Below are 18,237 nucleotides of genomic sequence, written 5' to 3'. Positions count from 1 at the left end.
TGCTTTGTAATCAGTGTGTTGTTCTGTATTTGGCTGCATCTCTGTAGGTATATCTGGTGAAGAGCCTGCTACCTGGAATACTTGGCAGCACAAGTTCACTACTAGATCCTCCCAGTGAGAGCAGCGGGTGTGACAGCGCAGCCCCTCCAGGACACCATCGGCTGAGGGACAATCAATCTGTGGTACAACCACTGCACTCTCAGTCACCTGCAATGTCTGGCATGGGTTAATCAGATGGCTGTGGCAAAGCCCTGCAAGGTTGGAGTTATATCCCGAATGCTGGGTGGTCCTGAAGCTCCCTCGCTAGCTTCTGTTTAGGTGAAACAGGGACTAACTTAGGATGATGTAATTAACAAAACCTGTTTAACAAGGACCAAGTATTTGGCCCTGATGGTGGCACGTTAATTAGCTGTGTCTTATTAACTTTTACTTTTCACTTTGTGCTCAGTGGGTGGATACATGCATGAAAATTTAAGCTACTTGTAAACTAATGATCCCAGTGGGAGTACTGAGGCCTTACCTTAGCCAGGAGCTGAGTTTGGTGTAAATTAGCTGCGTGTGGGGGGCTGTGGCAAATAGGGTGGCGCAAGCAAGAACTGAGTATTTCCATTGCGTGAGCTATGGATCAACAGCTGACACAAAAGCATGTGAGACTGCTGGAAAGGCATACTGCAATCTTATTGTGGACTGATCTGATTAGTGGCCTGCGCTGGCATGTGGCTGTAATCACCGGCAGAGATTGGTGTGCGGGGAGGTGTGGTGACGTGAATGTCTGAGACAGCGTAGGAGCAGAGTGTCTGGGATTCAACCATTAGTGAAGAAGCTGTGGTCTACCCAGGAGCCTGAGGTTGTGCCACCCCCCTTGGAGTAGTAATTGGGGATGGTCACTTGTGTACAAAACATACATTTCCCTGACACTGCCTATCCCTCACTCCCATCCACTTAATAAACTGAACGTAGCAGTGCCATGTCTTTTCCACACTGTAATCCTAATTTCCTAAATTAATACTCACATTAATCTAAAATGAAAGAGAAGGCTGAAAAATTAAAAAAAATAGAATTAATTTGTAACTGTGGTGCTACACTGAGAAATTTTAAAAAAAGGACAGTGGGTCAGACACCCAATACAGGGACGATCACTGCCCTGGTCCTGCTGGCCACACTATTTCTGACACAGGCCAAGATGCCAGTGACCTTCTTGGCCACCTGGGCATACTGATGGCTCACATTCAGCTGGCTGTCAAACCAGCACCCCCAGGTCCTTTTCCACTGAGCCACTCTGCCCCCAGCCTGTAGCACTGCAGGGAGTTGTTGTGACCCGAGTGCAGGACCCGGCACTTTGCCTTGTTGAACCTCATACTGCTGGCCTCAGTCCACCGATCCAGCCTGTCCAGATCCCTCTACACAGCTACTGTGCTACTGTGAATAAGACAAATTGTACTTCAGACGCTTGTGAACTACTTAGAACTATTTCAAAGTGCAGACATACATGCTGCTCCACGCGAACTTCCTTTAGCAGGGCGGTTCGACTGGATGATCTCCAGAAGTCCCTTCCAACCCTAACCTTTCTGTAATTACAGATGTCTGAAGTTTTCTGAATGCAGTCTTCTTTTGTGTTTTTAAACGCTGTTGGTAACTGAAATGGAAATAAAATTCTTCATATGAATGCTAGCACATTTATCCAGCTTTTTTGTTAAAAAACGGAGCAGTGCTTTTTATGGCTTAAGTACTTCCATAACCACCAGTTTACCCACTAAACTTTCCTACTTTTTAAAAGAGTCTGCTGAAATAATTCAACGACATGTCCCTCCTCCACCTGTTTCTAAAAAGCATTTCTGAAAATGGAGGCTTACACATTTATTAGACTTTCACTGTATAAAAATGTACAGTGGCTTTATTGACATGTACATTCCATTATGTTTACAGCTGCAAGATATGAGGCACACTCAGTATTGCACTTCATTAAAATTTCAGGCTCAAACATAACCCAGAAGTTTAAATGAAACTGCTGTTGTAATTTAATAATTCTTATACAGGACAAACATTGATACCTTTATATACAGTGTGATACTTGTTACATTTATGCCTTCCTAACACATTTTTTTTTTATAACAGTCTAGGAAATAAACCAGAATATTCTTCTTTCCCATTCCCACTTGTGATGCGTTACAATTGTACAAGATTACAAAAAGTCAGTATACAATAATCAGTAATTTTTTCTTTCTCCTGAAAGCCAGCATCATTCATAGTCCACAGACACACAGATCCTTTAATAGCAATTGTTTATTTGTAAATGTCCAATGTTTCCTAGCCGATGACTGTAATGGCCACATGCAAACACCTCACAAATTTTTGATGTCTTGGTTCAAAAAATGTCAATATCTCACAGCAAGAATTATGTACATGGTATTTGGCATCCTTCTTGCACTGTAAATTGTTCCTTTTACCTGGGTTATGAAATGGTCCCATCCTCATCCCATCTGGACTTTGTTTTCAGGACACTTGAGGGATGAGGGCACCTGTTTTTGCTCTGGTAAAAAAAAATTGCTAGTCTAAAAAGTGTGAGCATTTCTGCAAACCCCACAACCCAGAGCAAATTCTTCACCAGTGGGTGGATGGACAACATGAAGTGGACATTCTGTTCCTTCAAGTTGTTTACCTTTGGGACCTACAGTGAATTTCAGGGTGAAGGGGGAAAAAGAAAAGAAAAAACCCAAAAGATTAATGCTTGCAGACAATATAAACAAACATACATTCCCTCAAAAAAACATGATAGGTAATACATCTATAATATGAATTTATAAGGCATCAAAAATTAAGGTTTAAGAAATGGCAGCTAGGAAGGTGCTTGCACACAGTCAGATTCAAGCAAGAAGCCTGAAGGCTTAATAGGCCAAGAAAAGAAAGTCAATTAAATCTGACAAAACATGATCAAAACCTGTTAGTTCCTTAAAACAGTTATTTCAAATGCTGAACTGGTATTTGAAGAGGAAAAAAATGATCAAACTGCCATGTAATTTAAAACAATCAAATTGAAAGTAAAGAAGTTTTATCTCATTCATACTGTGAAGGAAATTCACACAATCTAAGAGCAAAATTGGTAAGTACGAATAAGTTACATTCTGCAGTAAACAAAAATTCTACGGAATTGTAATTTTTTTGGTTAAGATATTTACATGAAATAAGTAAACAAAAAGATCTCTTTTTTTTTTTCAACAGCAAGGTGAATTATATGATTTAGTGAGGTCAAATCAGTAGCACATGGATTTTGAAACTAAGGCATTGGGGTAACAGTTTGCACATGACAGCTGCATAGAGATACATTATGTAATAGTTTTACACATCATTCCACATCTGGAGTCTGAATTGGTGTAGGGAAATTGAAATGTCTTTCTGTATCCAAGTATCTAATGTTTAAAGGATCAGTGCAATGACATTGCCAGGAAAACAACAAAAATCGAAAGCATGCATAGAACAAACCCATTCTAGTATTATTCAAGTTACTAAATTTAAAATTTGTATGACTGACCCTGTGGTTTTCCTAGAAAAAACTAGCAAGAAAAGATAAGAAAACCAATTAAAACTAGTTACTTATCTCCAATTCAGTGTGGTAAATTTGCTTTGTAAAAATCCTACCTGCAGGACAGTGTGGGAGTTCTTCTTTAGGGATGCTTGTCATTCTTTGGAAATCATCATGGCAAGCATTGCAAAAATGTGTTGTCCCAAAACAGAAAAAAACAGCAACTGAACAGCAGTAGCGGCATTTGTATTCTAAGAAATCTGTACCGTGTTTGGGACACATCTGAACAAAAGAAAGCAAACGCCGATTAATGAAGTACCCATGCTCTAACAATCCCAATAATTCATTTCTACATTCTGTAGTCTATAGTGGTATTACACAACATTGTACAACACATATAATTACAGATGACTGTGAATTATTCTACAGCTCGGGTACGCAGAGCTTTAGTTATTTACTCACCTGAGCCCTTGAAACATCAGAGCATGCACCACAGATAAGCTCTCTGGGATCATAGTCATCTCCTTGTCCAGCCTCAGCATCACAACGAGCTTCGCCACCAAAATATGCCTTAATTGTAGATAGAAATGATTGGACATTAAATAAGAGACAACTATTCTTTTAACCAATTCAATGTGGGGGGGAAATGATGAATGACACAGCCATTACAGTAGTCTCCACTATGCTGATCTTTCTCGACTGTCTCTGGATACATGTTTTTGAGGTACTCAAACAATGTCTCAGGATAAACAAGACCAAAAACTGTGCAACATACCCCGGTCTATGCAAGTGACTTAAAGGCTTTTGAAACAGTATTTGCTCTATGAACTCTATGTAAAAAAGACAGGAATGAGGCTGAAGGCAGCACAGAACAATCCATCAGGAGGGCTTTTTACTAACTGAAGGGAATATCAGTTTTTATGCTCATGTGGGATCCCTTATAATTAGAATTTTGGTATTTTCTGCAGAATCTCATCTTATTCTACCGGGACACACTGGAACTCCCAACCTGGGTAGAAATAGTATTTACGTGGCATCTTAGCGAGGAGCTCTCCATATGGCAGAATTAGAATGAAATATGTTTATACTATTTCAATGTTGACATAAAGTATGACTTGGAAGTGGGACAAAGGGATGGTTGGAGTTCTAACACAGTATCACCTGCACATTCTTGTAAGGATGCTATCATGCTTTCGGTTTCTGAGCTGCTCTGTATATACATTTTGTATATACAACTGCTCTGTATATACATCTTTACAAGATAAAACACCGTGTACATCTCATTTGCTCAATGCTTTTTTAATTATTATCCTGTGAACAACTTCTTTTCCTGCTTTTCTACTTCATACAGAATATATTAAATATATGTTCCGTCCTAAGACATTACTTTTAAAACTACAACATACATTTAGTAATTAATCACCATACCTTTTTGCACTTGTAGCAAACATAATAAGCATATCTGTTCATAGCATAGCCAGCTGGGTCATTATAAAATCTAACACCTGGCGTCGTGATGGCCTCGCTCTTGTGCAACCCTTCATACTCCAACCTCATTAGCGCTTTTCTCCTTACATCTTCATAGAGTTCTTTGATTGGATCAAGCAAATCCTTTAATACTGTATGATTGATTTTGTTCTGAAATAAAAGAAATACTGATTAAAGTATCTTGCATCTTTATCACAACAGCTATGATAATCTGTATTATGGTCAGACAGAAATGTCATAAAAACCTAAGAGCTTGGGCAGTGAACATTTCACTGATATACTATATACTCTATTTGCTGCAAAAATAGTAAGCAGGAATGCTCTTTCCATAGCCTGTTATAATAAATCATCAGCCCTTACAACAGACTAACAACCACAGAGGGATGGTCAAGAATACACAAAATATTTAGCACAGCACAAGAATATGCTGATTGTATGTTTTTTTAAATTTTGGTCCTATTTGACTTACTGCTAAGCAATTAAGAATAATGACTGTCAGTCCTCTATGGCAGCTCTTTTTCATTTAATGATCACCAGCTATTGCCATAAACTACCACAATGCAGCATGACAAAAGAAATATAGCGTGCAGAATGGCTGACCATTCCCAAACTTCACATTCCTACGGTGTTAAGGTGCTCTCCCCTTCCAGCAGCTATCATGTGATTTTGATTACAGCAATTTAAATTTTGTTGAGTATAAAAGGAATTTCTAGTAATTTAAGCTGAAGTAAGTACGTGTATTCTTCCCTAAATATCAGGTAACCTCTGTTTGACCTAGGCAGGCATGCAGCTCATTTACCTTGCAAATAGGACAGGACATAAACCCGAAAGTTATCCTTGGCCCAAGCCATCTGTTTTCTAGTACTCGCTGACAGCATTGCAAATGGAAAACATGGCTGCAGTCCAGCTTTAGAAAAGAATACATATAAGTGAACATTGAAGTTACATTGACCACTAAAGTAGAAGTAGTTATTTACTTTTAAGTGGCAACATTCACAAATTCCAGTATTACTTCATTTAAAATCCTACAAGACCCCTATTTTCTTCTTAACAAGGAGAAAGAATACAAAATGGTTATTAAAATCATAACCACTCCAAAACCACCTGGGGATATATGAAATAAATATGAAGTATATCTACTAATTACCTCAGTTGTTTTTCTCCTTTATGAAATATGTGTTTTAATAAAGTAGACAGAGCAAATTAAATTGATTCAATCTGCTTTCTTGAAATAGAAGTAATGCCAGACAAAAAGAAAGCTTTTTAAGTGACCTAAACATTGTTATGATGTCTCTGTTTAAATTTTTAAGAACATAATTTGAAATACTTTGTATTTTAGCTTCTTCCACACTACACATTACAATTATAACAGTAATCTCTTGAAAGGGAAAAAAAATCCCAAAAACCTGGATAGCTGGTGCTGCTGAAAGTGCTTCAGTAAAGCAGATCATGCACATGTCATCAGCATCTTGTTTAAGAGTTGTAGCATTCTTATCACAGCCATGCAAGCATGGCAAACAGTGCTCTTCATTCTTAACGCCTCCACAGGGATGACCGCAGGGGTGCGTCTTGCTGCAGGCAATTTTAGCATACTCCTATTAAAAGTAAAGAGTTAATCACCTTTTCCCCTTCACTGAGTGTTTTGACAATGTCACTTTTTGAAGGACTGCTGGTCTGTGCAATGAACTGAGATGAAAGAACCATGATTCATGTGGTCTACCGGTACAGCAGGTACTTGGGAAAAACTGCATGTTGTGTACTTGAAATAACAATGGTTACTTATGTTACTTCTGAATAGAAATGGTTTATTGAAACCATAATTTAAAAATTTCAATAGAAAAAGAACTGTTCTTTGATCCTTCATGTGTAGTTTATATATTGAGTGCTTCCTGATTACCCTGCATTAACAGCCTTTTACATATCTGCAGCTTTTGGTCTTTCAGGAAAGGTATCAAGTAACCCACTCTTAAGAACACATTATAAGCTAATCATTAGTCAACATAAAGCACTTTTGCAGGAAATGGAATTTTAACCATCTCTAATTCCTATCCCTGATAAGTAGAAAACTTAAAAAGTTGCCCAGAAGCTAACAGCAAATTGAACTGAATTGATGTTACATTAATATAATGTATTCATAGGCAGAAAGAGAAAAAAGGATGGCCAACTTGCTTCATTTAAACAGAAATAAACAGGGTGAGATAAGAAACTGGTTAGGATTTGGCCCTCTGCCAATTTCACCCATACTGTAGCACACAAAACTACTTAGGATACATGGATACAATTGCCAAACCCGGCCAAGTCATGTTCTATGCTCACATAATACACAGGTTGTTAGGCAAACTAGCTTTATCAAGCTTTCTGGTACACCAGACTTTATGTTGACAGTGTGTATTTTACTTTATAATTGCAACACTATTGTGAAAACTTGAGATACTTTTGAAGATAGTAATAAAACTACGCAGTATTCTGGTTGACTATTGGTGTTTGTAGTATGTAACTAAAATAAATATTTAAAAACTGTGCTGTACTTGAATGAGAATATTAAAACCTTTTCATATGAGAGGCCTGATTTAAAATGGACCACAGGGATGAACAAGGTTTACTTAAAATAAGAAGCATATTTCATCCTGTGGTCTCTTCTATTTATGTAGTTAGTGATGACTGTACTTGTTAATACACACCTGGCAGTCTGCATCAGAACAAACACTTCCCACTGCTGATAATTCTGTTCCACTCCTACATCCACAGAAACGACAGGCTTCAGAACTGCTGGTGGTTGGTTTGCCTAGGTCCACGAGAGTAAACAAAACCAAAAAATGTTCTAATGAAACATAAGGGACTGATACTCTAACAGACATCTAAACAACAGTCACAGAAAACAACTAGAAATCCAGCAATTCTTATGCAGCTAAACTATTTTATTTTTATTAACAAACAATTAAAAGCATTGCCCTAAAGGAGGTGAAAATCAAAATAATCAGGATAAAGAGCAAGTAATAACACTTGTGTTTTACCTGTCTGTTCTCTAAACTCCACCATAGCCTTCATAGTTTTAGAATCTGCTAATGCCATCAGCCAGAAAAGTTTGGTCCTTCCACATCCCTCATGAAGATCAACTTTGATAGCTTCTTCTTCTTCTTTGAATACCTGTCAGGTTAACCAAACAGATACGAAATAGCATCTCTTTGTTATTTTTGTCACTGTCTCTTTGGATTTACACCGTATGTTTTATAGGTTCTGTGGAGCTTGCCTACTGCAAGCTATTTTTCTTTTATACATTCCATAACTTTTACATATTGCAGCATGGATAAAGGCTCTGTGTTTTCAGAAGTAAAAATAAATAAAATTAACTCTTGATCTAACATGGCTGTGAAACAATAGTGCAGCAATGCTAAAAAGAGAGCTGCACAACATTTTTTTTCTAGTTTAATAAATATGGAGCTTGGCCTTCATAACTCCTATCCAACTCATCCAGCAGACAATAGTATATTAAAAGCACAAGATAACATCAGAAATATCTTCACATAACCATGCCAGTAGTTTATCAGAGCAACACTGATAATTATGGTCTTAAAAATATGTACTATAGAATAACAATTATACAAATGTGTAATATTAACATTTTCGATTTTCACATGAATACACAGTGGATACTTTTTGCTACAATGAGGAAAATATAAAATTTTTGCAAAATCAAAAAACTGCATGAGGTCCTTAGGGGACTTTATGCAGTCTCTTCTTTTACTCCTTTCCCAAGTTTTGAAGGCAGTTCTGTTTGCATTCATTTCACCTGCAATGCAATGAAAGTTAGAACTTTTCTGGGTATGGATTTATACTCTCACTTTAATTCTTATCAGAATCAGAAAAAAATCAACCCTCTAATTGTTTCACAATGGATATTACATAAGCATGTTGTAGTAACTTACAGGCTGTTCTTTCTGGAAGGGGGAAAAATACATTAAAGAGGAATGTATGACTGAAATTGGACAAAGAACAGGAAGCAAAGAGAAAACAGGAGAGGGGGGATATGACAGAACTTAAAATTGAAATTGAAGGGCTTAACATGAGAGATGTAAAGGCAAAGGTAAAGGTGGTGAATAAAGAGCAAAAGTTTAAACATGCTTTTAGAAGTAGATAGGAAAATCTGATAAGTAGCTATTTTGGACAGATTAAAGGAGAAATGTGAGGACTTCTATGAGATAAGAACTTACTTTTTATCAACTGTAATCTGAATAGGCTATATAGGAGAAATCAGAAAAATAAATGAGACTAGACTGTGCTGTGCCGTGACAGAAGAGTAGACACAAAAAATGATCTTCCTGGGATGACAAAACAGGAAAATTTCTAAGGGGATTGCGAAGATTTTAGCTAAGAAAGAGAAGATAACGGAAGGCCATGAAACTGCCAGGCTGAGACTTCACTGCAATTGCAGAGGCACCAGGAAAAGTGTTCCACTGTAGAGTGAAACTCAATACCAGTAGTCTGATGTTTACATCACACATGCTCTAGACTAGCTGATCCCATGCACTGAATGACCATTAGCTGTGTGTCCCTCTATCTTTTGTTCTTAGTTTCACCTGAAAATAATCCAGTTCACGCACTCCAAGGCTGCTCAATGACAGAAATCAAAGCATGTTAAAGAGAGATGATCACATCTGCTTTAAAAGCCCATTCCTGATCATAATTAAGTTAATATAGATGCATTCTAGGAGAGGGAGAAGAGGAATGATTTCCATTGAATTAACTTTATTAATGACATTTATTATTTTAATCTTTGTGCAAATGATTGTAGTCAAGAGGGAAAGGGGAAAATAAAGGACCACAAAAAACATAAGAGAGAAACAGTGTCAAGAAAGAGGAAATGTTCAATAATTCCAGAAGTAAAAGCATCTTCAACATTAATTTCAATGAGAAAAAGCAAAATTCCATGGAGAATGTTGTTTCAAGTTTAGAGATGAAGAGGATAAAAGAATAACACAAGAGAACACTAATTAACAGAGTACTCAGCAATTTGCAAAAACTCAGATCTAAGTCAAAGTTTCAATCCTAAAAACAAAACCAAAAGAAGTCAGGAAATTTTCAAGCTTATGAATATGACAACATACTTATCTGTGAAAACAGAGTGAAAGCTAGAGGAATATTGCGCAATAAGAGAAGACTGACATAGAAGAACCAGTAGGAATATTTGCTATCAAATGGTCTTCCTGGATATGAAAAAAATATACATACCTTAGAAATGAAGAGGTTGATAAGCCCTGAGTTCATATGACAGAAGTAAAGGAGATATAATTTAACAGGAATAAAGAACCAATGTATACTTAAGAAGGTCTAGGGAGCTCCTAAATTCTCCTAAAAAAGTGTTCCGACCCAATGTTAAACAAGAGAGAAAAAAGCTCATGTAGCAAAAGAACTAGAATTAGGGACTGCTACAAGATTTTCTAACCTTCTTCCAAGATAAGTGATAAGAAAATGTAACTAAAAACAACGAAAAAGCATTAAATGGAAACTTATCTATCCCATCTCTAAAATAAAATAAAACAAAACACCCTTTTCAGATTTGATACCTGCTACTGCCTTTTACTTATATATTATTTGGGGAAATGCCCACAATATATGCAGTGCATACAACATGATATCATGTATACTCTACCTGTCTCTGATGAGTTTTTGTTCGACGATGGAGATGAAGGAATCGGTCACAATCTGTGCACAAATTCCCACAGACATTACATAAAATGATTGCAGCAGTTTCACCATCATCGTGGTTATCACACATTGGCTGAGAGAAAAAAGAAAAAATACAAAATGATTCCTCTTTATCACTTCCTTTCAGCATCTGTTTTTATTCTCCCCCCAGTCACACACCCCACACTTCCTCTCCAATTTACAAAGGGGGATAAAGAGCTTGTTTTGACTATTAATGCTATCTTTAGAGTATTCAATATTTAAACAATTACTCCTGGACACAAAAAGCCTCAATTTATGGCATCAATTTTTTTGCTATTCTTCATTTCACGTTTTGTGTGATGTAGCAAAAATGTGTTTTTTCAACAATGTAGTTGAGACATCGTTTTTAACTAGTGTTGAAACTAGCTGAGGAGATTTCTGTTGAAACTAGAGAAAAGCTTTATGTGGTAACAGTGGGTTATGGGCATGTTAACAGAAAACTTCAGAGATACAAGTACTCAAGCTTAGTCAGCAGGCATGATATTTACCCTTCATTACTTTGATATGGTATGTTTACTCTGTTCAAACATCTAAACAAAGCTGTAGGTCATCTAGAACTCAGAGGCAATATGGTTGAAATAACAAACTTCAAAATCCATCGTAAAATTAAGTTGCTCTACTGATACAATTTTTTTTAAAATTCAACATGGTTGTGTTTTGCAGTTCAAAATATCTGCACAAATAAGAGTTCAATCACTGATTTTGATTATGCATATGTTTGAGAACAAGTTTCCATTGTCATCACAGAACATGTGGTTTCCATGATACTGCTCATGCAACTTGGAACAGAGTTCTTCCAAAGCAGTTCTGGTAGGGAGACACACATTCACCCTCAACATCTGAATATCATGAGGTAAAACAGGATTGGGGAATTTCAGGCTGAGTTCAGCAGCTCTAAGAATTATTTGTTCTAAGTATCCTGGGTTGTTAGTGCACAATCTTTCCTTGCCTCCCATTCAGTTAGAAACAGCTTCTGTCACTTTGGGGTAATCATTCTCTACTGAGATGGGGAAGTAGTTATTGAGGAACACAAAAGAATTGATTTTATTATGTGAGAGGGATTAAGACAGAAGGAAAAAGCTCTGATAGAGGGTGTTGTATTAACTGAGTCAATCTACTCAAAAATCCATTCCATAGGTGTTAGGAAGGCTTTGCTTCATCCTGAACTTAACCCTACTGTTTTAAGTTGAAATTTCTGTTTTCTGAGCAGTGCTTGTCTAGAACACAAATACTTCAAATGTGTATGTACAATCTCCCCTGGGAACAAAAGGGACAAATAAGGTTAGGCCAAGTGTACCTTTCCCTACCATTATTCTAAATTCTTTGATAACTGAATAAATAAAAATAAACACAAAACCATATGATTTTCAGTCTCACCATCTGTTTCTGTTGCCCATCCTTTCCCATCCATCTTCCTGAGGATAGTCTGTCAACATGATCCTGATCAAGAACACAGAGGGATGCTAAGGCCAGCCACAGCTATTGAAAGACAAGGTAGAATTAAATGTTGTAGATACATTAAAAACAAAAAACCAAAACTCAAACAAATACTAAAAAAATAAACTTTGGCAGATAATAATGTCACTGTTACCTGCTCATACAACCCAAGTTTTTTATTTTCCAAAAGAAGCTGCAGATACAATAAAACTTACTGAACTTTTGGGAACTACTTTGTTTCTTTCAGGTATGTCGCTTTATGATTATAAAAAGAGTAGCTACCACACAAGAAAGAAAAAGTAAAGAAAGAACAACAAGAGCACATTACAGAGAAATATGGTAAATATAGACTTGCATATTGCTCCCAAACATTGCAGGCCTTAGGGAAGACAAAATTCAAGGACACAGACTAATAAAAATAAAAACAAAACCAAAAACAATCCCCACAAAACTTCAGCTAATGAGACTGATTTCCCTATGTTCTCTCCTCACTTCACTGGGCATCTGAAATTACCCAGGGTACCCTACTAAAAGCAGTTCTACGTTAACTATTCAGAGGAAGTTTTTCTCTCTTCTTCTCCTTTGACTAGAGTGAAATCCTGAAGAGATGAGTTACATGAAGATAATTTGTCAGTAAGCCTGAAACCCAAATTGAAACGCACTGGACAGCTGCATTTTGGAATAGTTTGATTAGAACAAAATTGTTTTTGTTGAAAAACTCAACTGGACTCTCCCCCAAAAAACACACCTCCATGACAGAGTACAGTCAGTCAAAAGAGTAGCTGGACTGATGTTCAAGGCTCTTCTAAGACCTGGTTAAACTAATATGGTGACAGCTGAAGCCAGTGGTAGTCCAAGACTGTGTCCTCCAGAAAGCAGGGAATATATGAGTAACAAAAATGATGAAAACCACATGAGTGTCAAATGCCTGTAACCATTGCAAGCCTCCTTTTTTTTTTTCTACAATTACTATGCCTGACTAGCTAAAATCTGTACTCTCTAAGATAGTAGGAATGTAATAATTTACAAATATGCTTTTCGTGGTATTTCAAGAAATCTATTAAGGTTGAATCAGTCCCAGTTTCTATAAAAGATTCATGGAAAAAGTTAAGACCAAGAAAAGAAAAACATACCAGGTTTGTTTGTAAGGCTCAGCAAATAATTTTTTATTTTGAGACAAACACAGGTGAAGCTTAACTTAATTGTCCTAGAAAACATCTGTTACTGTTTTCATACTACCCTTGAGATGTGGCAGCTGAATACCTAGAAGTCAAACTACTTAAAATAGTTGCATGGAGAGCTGGAAAAAGACAGCTTATGCATATTGTGCAATTTTCCACACAGATGATCTCATAAATTTAATAAAAGGGAAGTATCACAAACTTAAAAGTAGAATTATGTCAAGAATATACCCCCAAATGTATAGGTATCACATTTATTCTTCATTATTTCTGAGATACCCAAGATGCATATTTAATTATAATTCAGTTTTCACTTGTGTATTTCTGCCACAAAGAAGACAATTAAATCTGCTGAGACATAGGGAAAGAAAAACTTTTATTAGGACATACAGTGATTGCTTTAGCATACCTGTCCATTATGCACACAGCTAGATTTGGAGAATATGAACTGTATACTGTATGCATTGTTTCCTGAAGCAACCTGTATAAGGAAGTTTGTTCTACCATAGAGGAAGGCTCCATGTGGGATCCAATAGATGGGCTCCCACTGCACATTTACAATGAACTAATGCTGAATTCAGTGAAGTTCTTACTCTGGTTGTTGCAATGCACCTCACTGGTGATCTGTATTCTTCTTCCATTTTGGTCAGAGCTATGATGGTTTCAGCAATAGCATTCTTTGTCACACGTGACCACGCTTCTGACAGATGACCCTGTTAAAGAGGAAACACAATTTATTATAGCTTTTATTAATATAAGAACAACTAAAATTGTAGTTAGAGCTGCTAAAAACAACATTAGATTAAAATCTCAAGTTAGAACAGAAAAAGAGACAGTCAGGGATGACTTTGACAAATCAGGTCTTTTCATAGAATTATTTCGGTTGGAAGGGACCTTAAAGACCATCTATTTCTAGGTTCCCTGCCAGAGGTAAGGTAACAACCTTCCACTAGACCAGGTTGCTCAAAGCCCCATCCAACCTGGCCTTGATTTTTAAATCACAGATCTAGTAAAAATTAGCCCTCAAATACTCAAGTAACTGACTGAGGCAGTCTCTGAGCAGCTACCGAAATAAGTAACTTAGAATAGGTAGAGGGCATATGAATTGAAGAATGCAAGATCATATTCCTAAAGTGTTCCTCACTCCTCCTGGAGAAAGAAAGATGCAGAGCTGGAGCACAGGTAAGTGACTGTGAACACCACACAGATCACAGTGGGTTCCTGTGGAAACATCAGGACTACAAGCACATTTTCCAAACTAACCTTTAACATTCTGAGCCTATGGCACTGATTCATACTCTAAAGTTTCTGATTCAGAGACTCCAACCTCCTTCAATTTTTATTGTAATTTGTAGATTTCTAAACCTCATGCTAAAGGTGACAAATAATTGAGGCTCACTGGACTCTAAAAAGGAAGGTATAATGACTAATTCAGATGTAGGTAACTATACACTGCAAATGTTGAGAAAGTTCTGTGAAAGGAATCACATTTCTAACTTTTACAAAGAGCGTAGTAAGATGGATGTCACCCTAATGATAATTAGCAGCTCTAAAAAGCTTCAAAGAAGGGTTTTCAAACAGAGACACACTTTATTTGTAACTCTTATGAATTGTGCAATTCTGAAATCTTGTGGTCAGAATCAACAGCAGCAATTGCAGAGAACTCCAATCCATCTTCATCAACTTTGAGAAGGACCTCTTTAATCTAAGTTCAGTGAATGGTTTAGAAAACTGGACTCCAAAGCTGAAGATACTGAAAGACCTTTCAAAGAGTACTCACAGAAGCAAATCTGGGTCATTTAGAGCATCTCACTGAAGCAGGTACAGAATTAAGGAAAATAAAACACCCTCTCAACTAAATTCCTTTCCCTGTAACATAAACAAAACCTTTTTTTCTTTTGCCAGTATTGTTTCTGGGAAATAGCTGATTCACCTTTCATCAATATTGCTGCAAAAAAACTTGTCTGAAGCAGATACAGCGATGGAAAATTTAAGCCCAGATGGTTAAAGTAATAAGCAATTATAAATGTAGATTTCAGTCAAAGAAAGAAGTCAGTTTCAACCAGAAAATCCACACATGAAGTCTACATACTGTTACATGAAAACAACACTATTATCTTACTCCACAGATACTTTTTATTTTTCTATTAGAGTTCTGAGTGCTCAAGATTTTTAAAAATTAGGTTTCTAACTCAATAATGTAGACAATGGCCCACAGTCGCTTACCTCCTAAATTTCTGGTACAAGTGACTTCTTTAAAAGCTTATTTCAAAACTAGATTTCTGTTTAGCAGAATGAGAACTCAACTGGCTACTGCTCCTAGCCTAGACTCTGTCCTCAAAACTATACTTTTTTTTTCTTGAGACCAATTCACATTTAGCAGCTCAACCCAATAATAACCATAATAGAAGGTAATGAAAAGATGCACTCTTCATTATCAGAAATATTAGAATATCCTCCACACATTTAAAGGATAGAAACTCACTGCTGCCATGTCTTTGATGAGTTTAATGATGATCTCTGAAATCTGTGTAGGTGTTGAACCCTTCATCCACCAATGACTTTCACCTCGACGAATGTAGCTGCAAAGGACATACAGTAATAGATAAAGTAAACTCAAGTAATTAGTTACTATTTGTCGAAATCCAGGACAAAGAAATAAGTGTACATATTCAGCACATAGTAGGTTGTGGTTTGTTTTTTTTTAAAATTGAACTCACGAATAACGTGACATATGGCCAAAATGTTATACAGTTTTTCCCATTATAAACAAAGATTATAAAGACAACAACTGACTTCAAAGAAGGTGCCTTTAGCTTGAGAATATATACATAATTTTAAACAAACCTGGAATTGAAGATCATTGGAAGTGTGACTGTAGTAACTCCTTTGCCTGCAGTAGTGCCAGCTGTCCCTGTGATAGTAGTTCCTTTGGCTTTTAGCTGTACAGTGAGAGCTTTGGCAATGCATCCCAAAAACATGTCCAAGATACCTAGTTTATTCCAATCTCCTTTTTCTGTTGAATGAATGATATCACTTATATCTGCTGGTGGAAGAGACTTCACTCCTATAATACTAGCCAGGCGACTAGGGGTTACCTCAGGCAAAACTCGTCTCAGTAATGATGTTACCTGGAAAAGAAAAATCAGAACACAACAATTCTTACCAAGACAGCTGGAGTTTTCAAGCAAAATCAAATAAAGTCTTTCTCCTTCACAAGCTATTTCAGTAAGAAGGACTGAATCTAATTTCTGTACTTAATTACTACTGTAAGAAATTCTGCAATTCTTTTATCTTGCAGGAACTTAGAATCCACCTAGAGAAGGAACAGCAGCTTACAAGATAGTGCATTAGCTGTATTAAGGCAAATATGTTTATATAGTTATGCTGTATTATGTGCATATAACTATACACATGTTCAGACAGACAACACCCAAATTCAGAAAGAAAGATATTAAAACTCTGCTTGAGGATACCAAGAGTAGAAACGAACTGTCTAGTTCCACATTACTACACTTACAGCCTGAGTGTAAGACACATGCTAAGGACTCATGCCAGTTCAATAACAGACACTGGTAATTAAAAACCTCTCATCTTACCTACACAGGCTATATGGGCATTATATATACATAATATGAAATACTCAAAACCCACTGGATACTTAGATCCTGTCCATTTGACAGACATTTTTACCATCCTCTACTTATTCAAGGTCTAATCTTAGCCAGTGCAACCTTGCTTCATCTGTTACGATGATTTAGCAAAACAGTCATTGGTCATTCCACAATTCTAGCTGTCACTGTGCCTTAAGGTCAAACACAATATTAAAACTATTGCCTCCTCAAATCATGCAAATATTTACCAACATTTGGAGCATATGAAACATATATAAATTGGGGCAATTATGTAACTCTCTCATACCCTTTCCCCCAATGAAGTGGCATGAGATCTTACCTCACACCTTCACACCTGAAAACTTTACTGCTTTTTGTACAGAACTCCTATTTGCAATAAATAAACACACCAGCTTTTAAACTTCATACATTTGAAAAATCGAAAATTAACAGCTCTGATATATAAAAGGAGCACCTCTGGTTCTTGCAAGTATATACAATAATTGTGGACAAAGTTGTCCTTTATAGACAAATGCAATACATGAACTTTAAGTCTTTTTTTTTGGAATGTACTACAAAACACTGAAGAATCCTTTGCAACAGCACTCCCAAACAAAAGATGCATGCTTATGTAAAAGATCCCCACCCATTAGGACATACAAAATTACTAACTGCTCTTGTGCATCCTACTCAATTTCAGCAACAACCCCTGCCAAGCAAACCACATGTCCTTTTGATGTATGGTTTGAAAAAGCACTTTACCCTGCCCTATTTAAAATCCTTCAGAATAAGGACAAGAAAGGTGAAGGGCAATATTACTTTAAGGCATTTCAGTTTGCTGCTTTAGGTTCATGATGACTTAATTAAGCAATTTTGGGTTCCTACGCCTCAGTTCTACCTCCTGGAGACAAAGCATTACAAACTTGCTCAAAAGTGACTTTGTTTTAATTTCATAACTGTAGCCTTCATTGTCTTCAGCACTGTTTGTGCTTCCTACAAATAGTTTCATACAGTCAAATTGTGGTGGTGCTGGAGTATATATGTATTTATATATCAAACACATAAAACTTTTTAACCCCATTCAAAAACTGGAAAACCAACCTAAAACCTGACACTTAAATTCCAAAAAGAAATTCTGTATTTTTTTTTTTACATATTCAGAAATTTTTACTAGTCCTCTCCTCATTATTGTGGTAACAAAATGAGTTGCGTTATTTACAGTTATTCCCTATGTGGAATATTTAATAAGAAGAATAAGTTCAAGTACACG

General features: G+C 36.6%; 1 protein-coding gene across 7 annotated transcripts in view; it reads right to left on the bottom strand.

Moving 5' to 3' along the window:
- Positions 1-1,844: 1,844 nt before the first annotated feature.
- Positions 1,845-18,237, bottom strand: part of MYCBP2 (MYC binding protein 2) — a 179,727-nt gene continuing 163,334 nt past the window's right edge. For all 7 annotated transcript variants that reach the window (XM_027744280.2, XM_039386244.1, XM_039386246.1 and 4 more), the window contains 13 exons: positions 16,201-16,484; positions 15,839-15,935; positions 13,947-14,066; positions 12,113-12,214; positions 10,659-10,787; positions 8,023-8,155; positions 7,690-7,793; positions 6,415-6,603; positions 5,808-5,915; positions 4,949-5,158; positions 3,983-4,090; positions 3,637-3,802; positions 1,845-2,668 (listed from right to left, as the gene is read on the bottom strand). In XM_027744280.2, coding sequence (XP_027600081.1) covers positions 2,553-2,668; positions 3,637-3,802; positions 3,983-4,090; positions 4,949-5,158; positions 5,808-5,915; positions 6,415-6,603; positions 7,690-7,793; positions 8,023-8,155; positions 10,659-10,787; positions 12,113-12,214; positions 13,947-14,066; positions 15,839-15,935; positions 16,201-16,484 — 1,866 coding nt within the window. In that variant the 3' untranslated portion in view covers positions 1,845-2,552. The remainder of the gene's footprint in view (positions 2,669-3,636; positions 3,803-3,982; positions 4,091-4,948; positions 5,159-5,807; positions 5,916-6,414; positions 6,604-7,689; positions 7,794-8,022; positions 8,156-10,658; positions 10,788-12,112; positions 12,215-13,946; positions 14,067-15,838; positions 15,936-16,200; positions 16,485-18,237) is intronic.

Source organism: Pipra filicauda, unplaced genomic scaffold, assembly GCF_003945595.2.
Source record: "Pipra filicauda isolate LSUMZ 115617 unplaced genomic scaffold, ASM394559v2 scaffold476_size470866_pilon, whole genome shotgun sequence".
NCBI classification, from domain to species: Eukaryota; Metazoa; Chordata; class Aves; order Passeriformes; family Pipridae; genus Pipra; species Pipra filicauda.
This window is presented reverse-complemented; position numbering and strand designations above follow the sequence as displayed.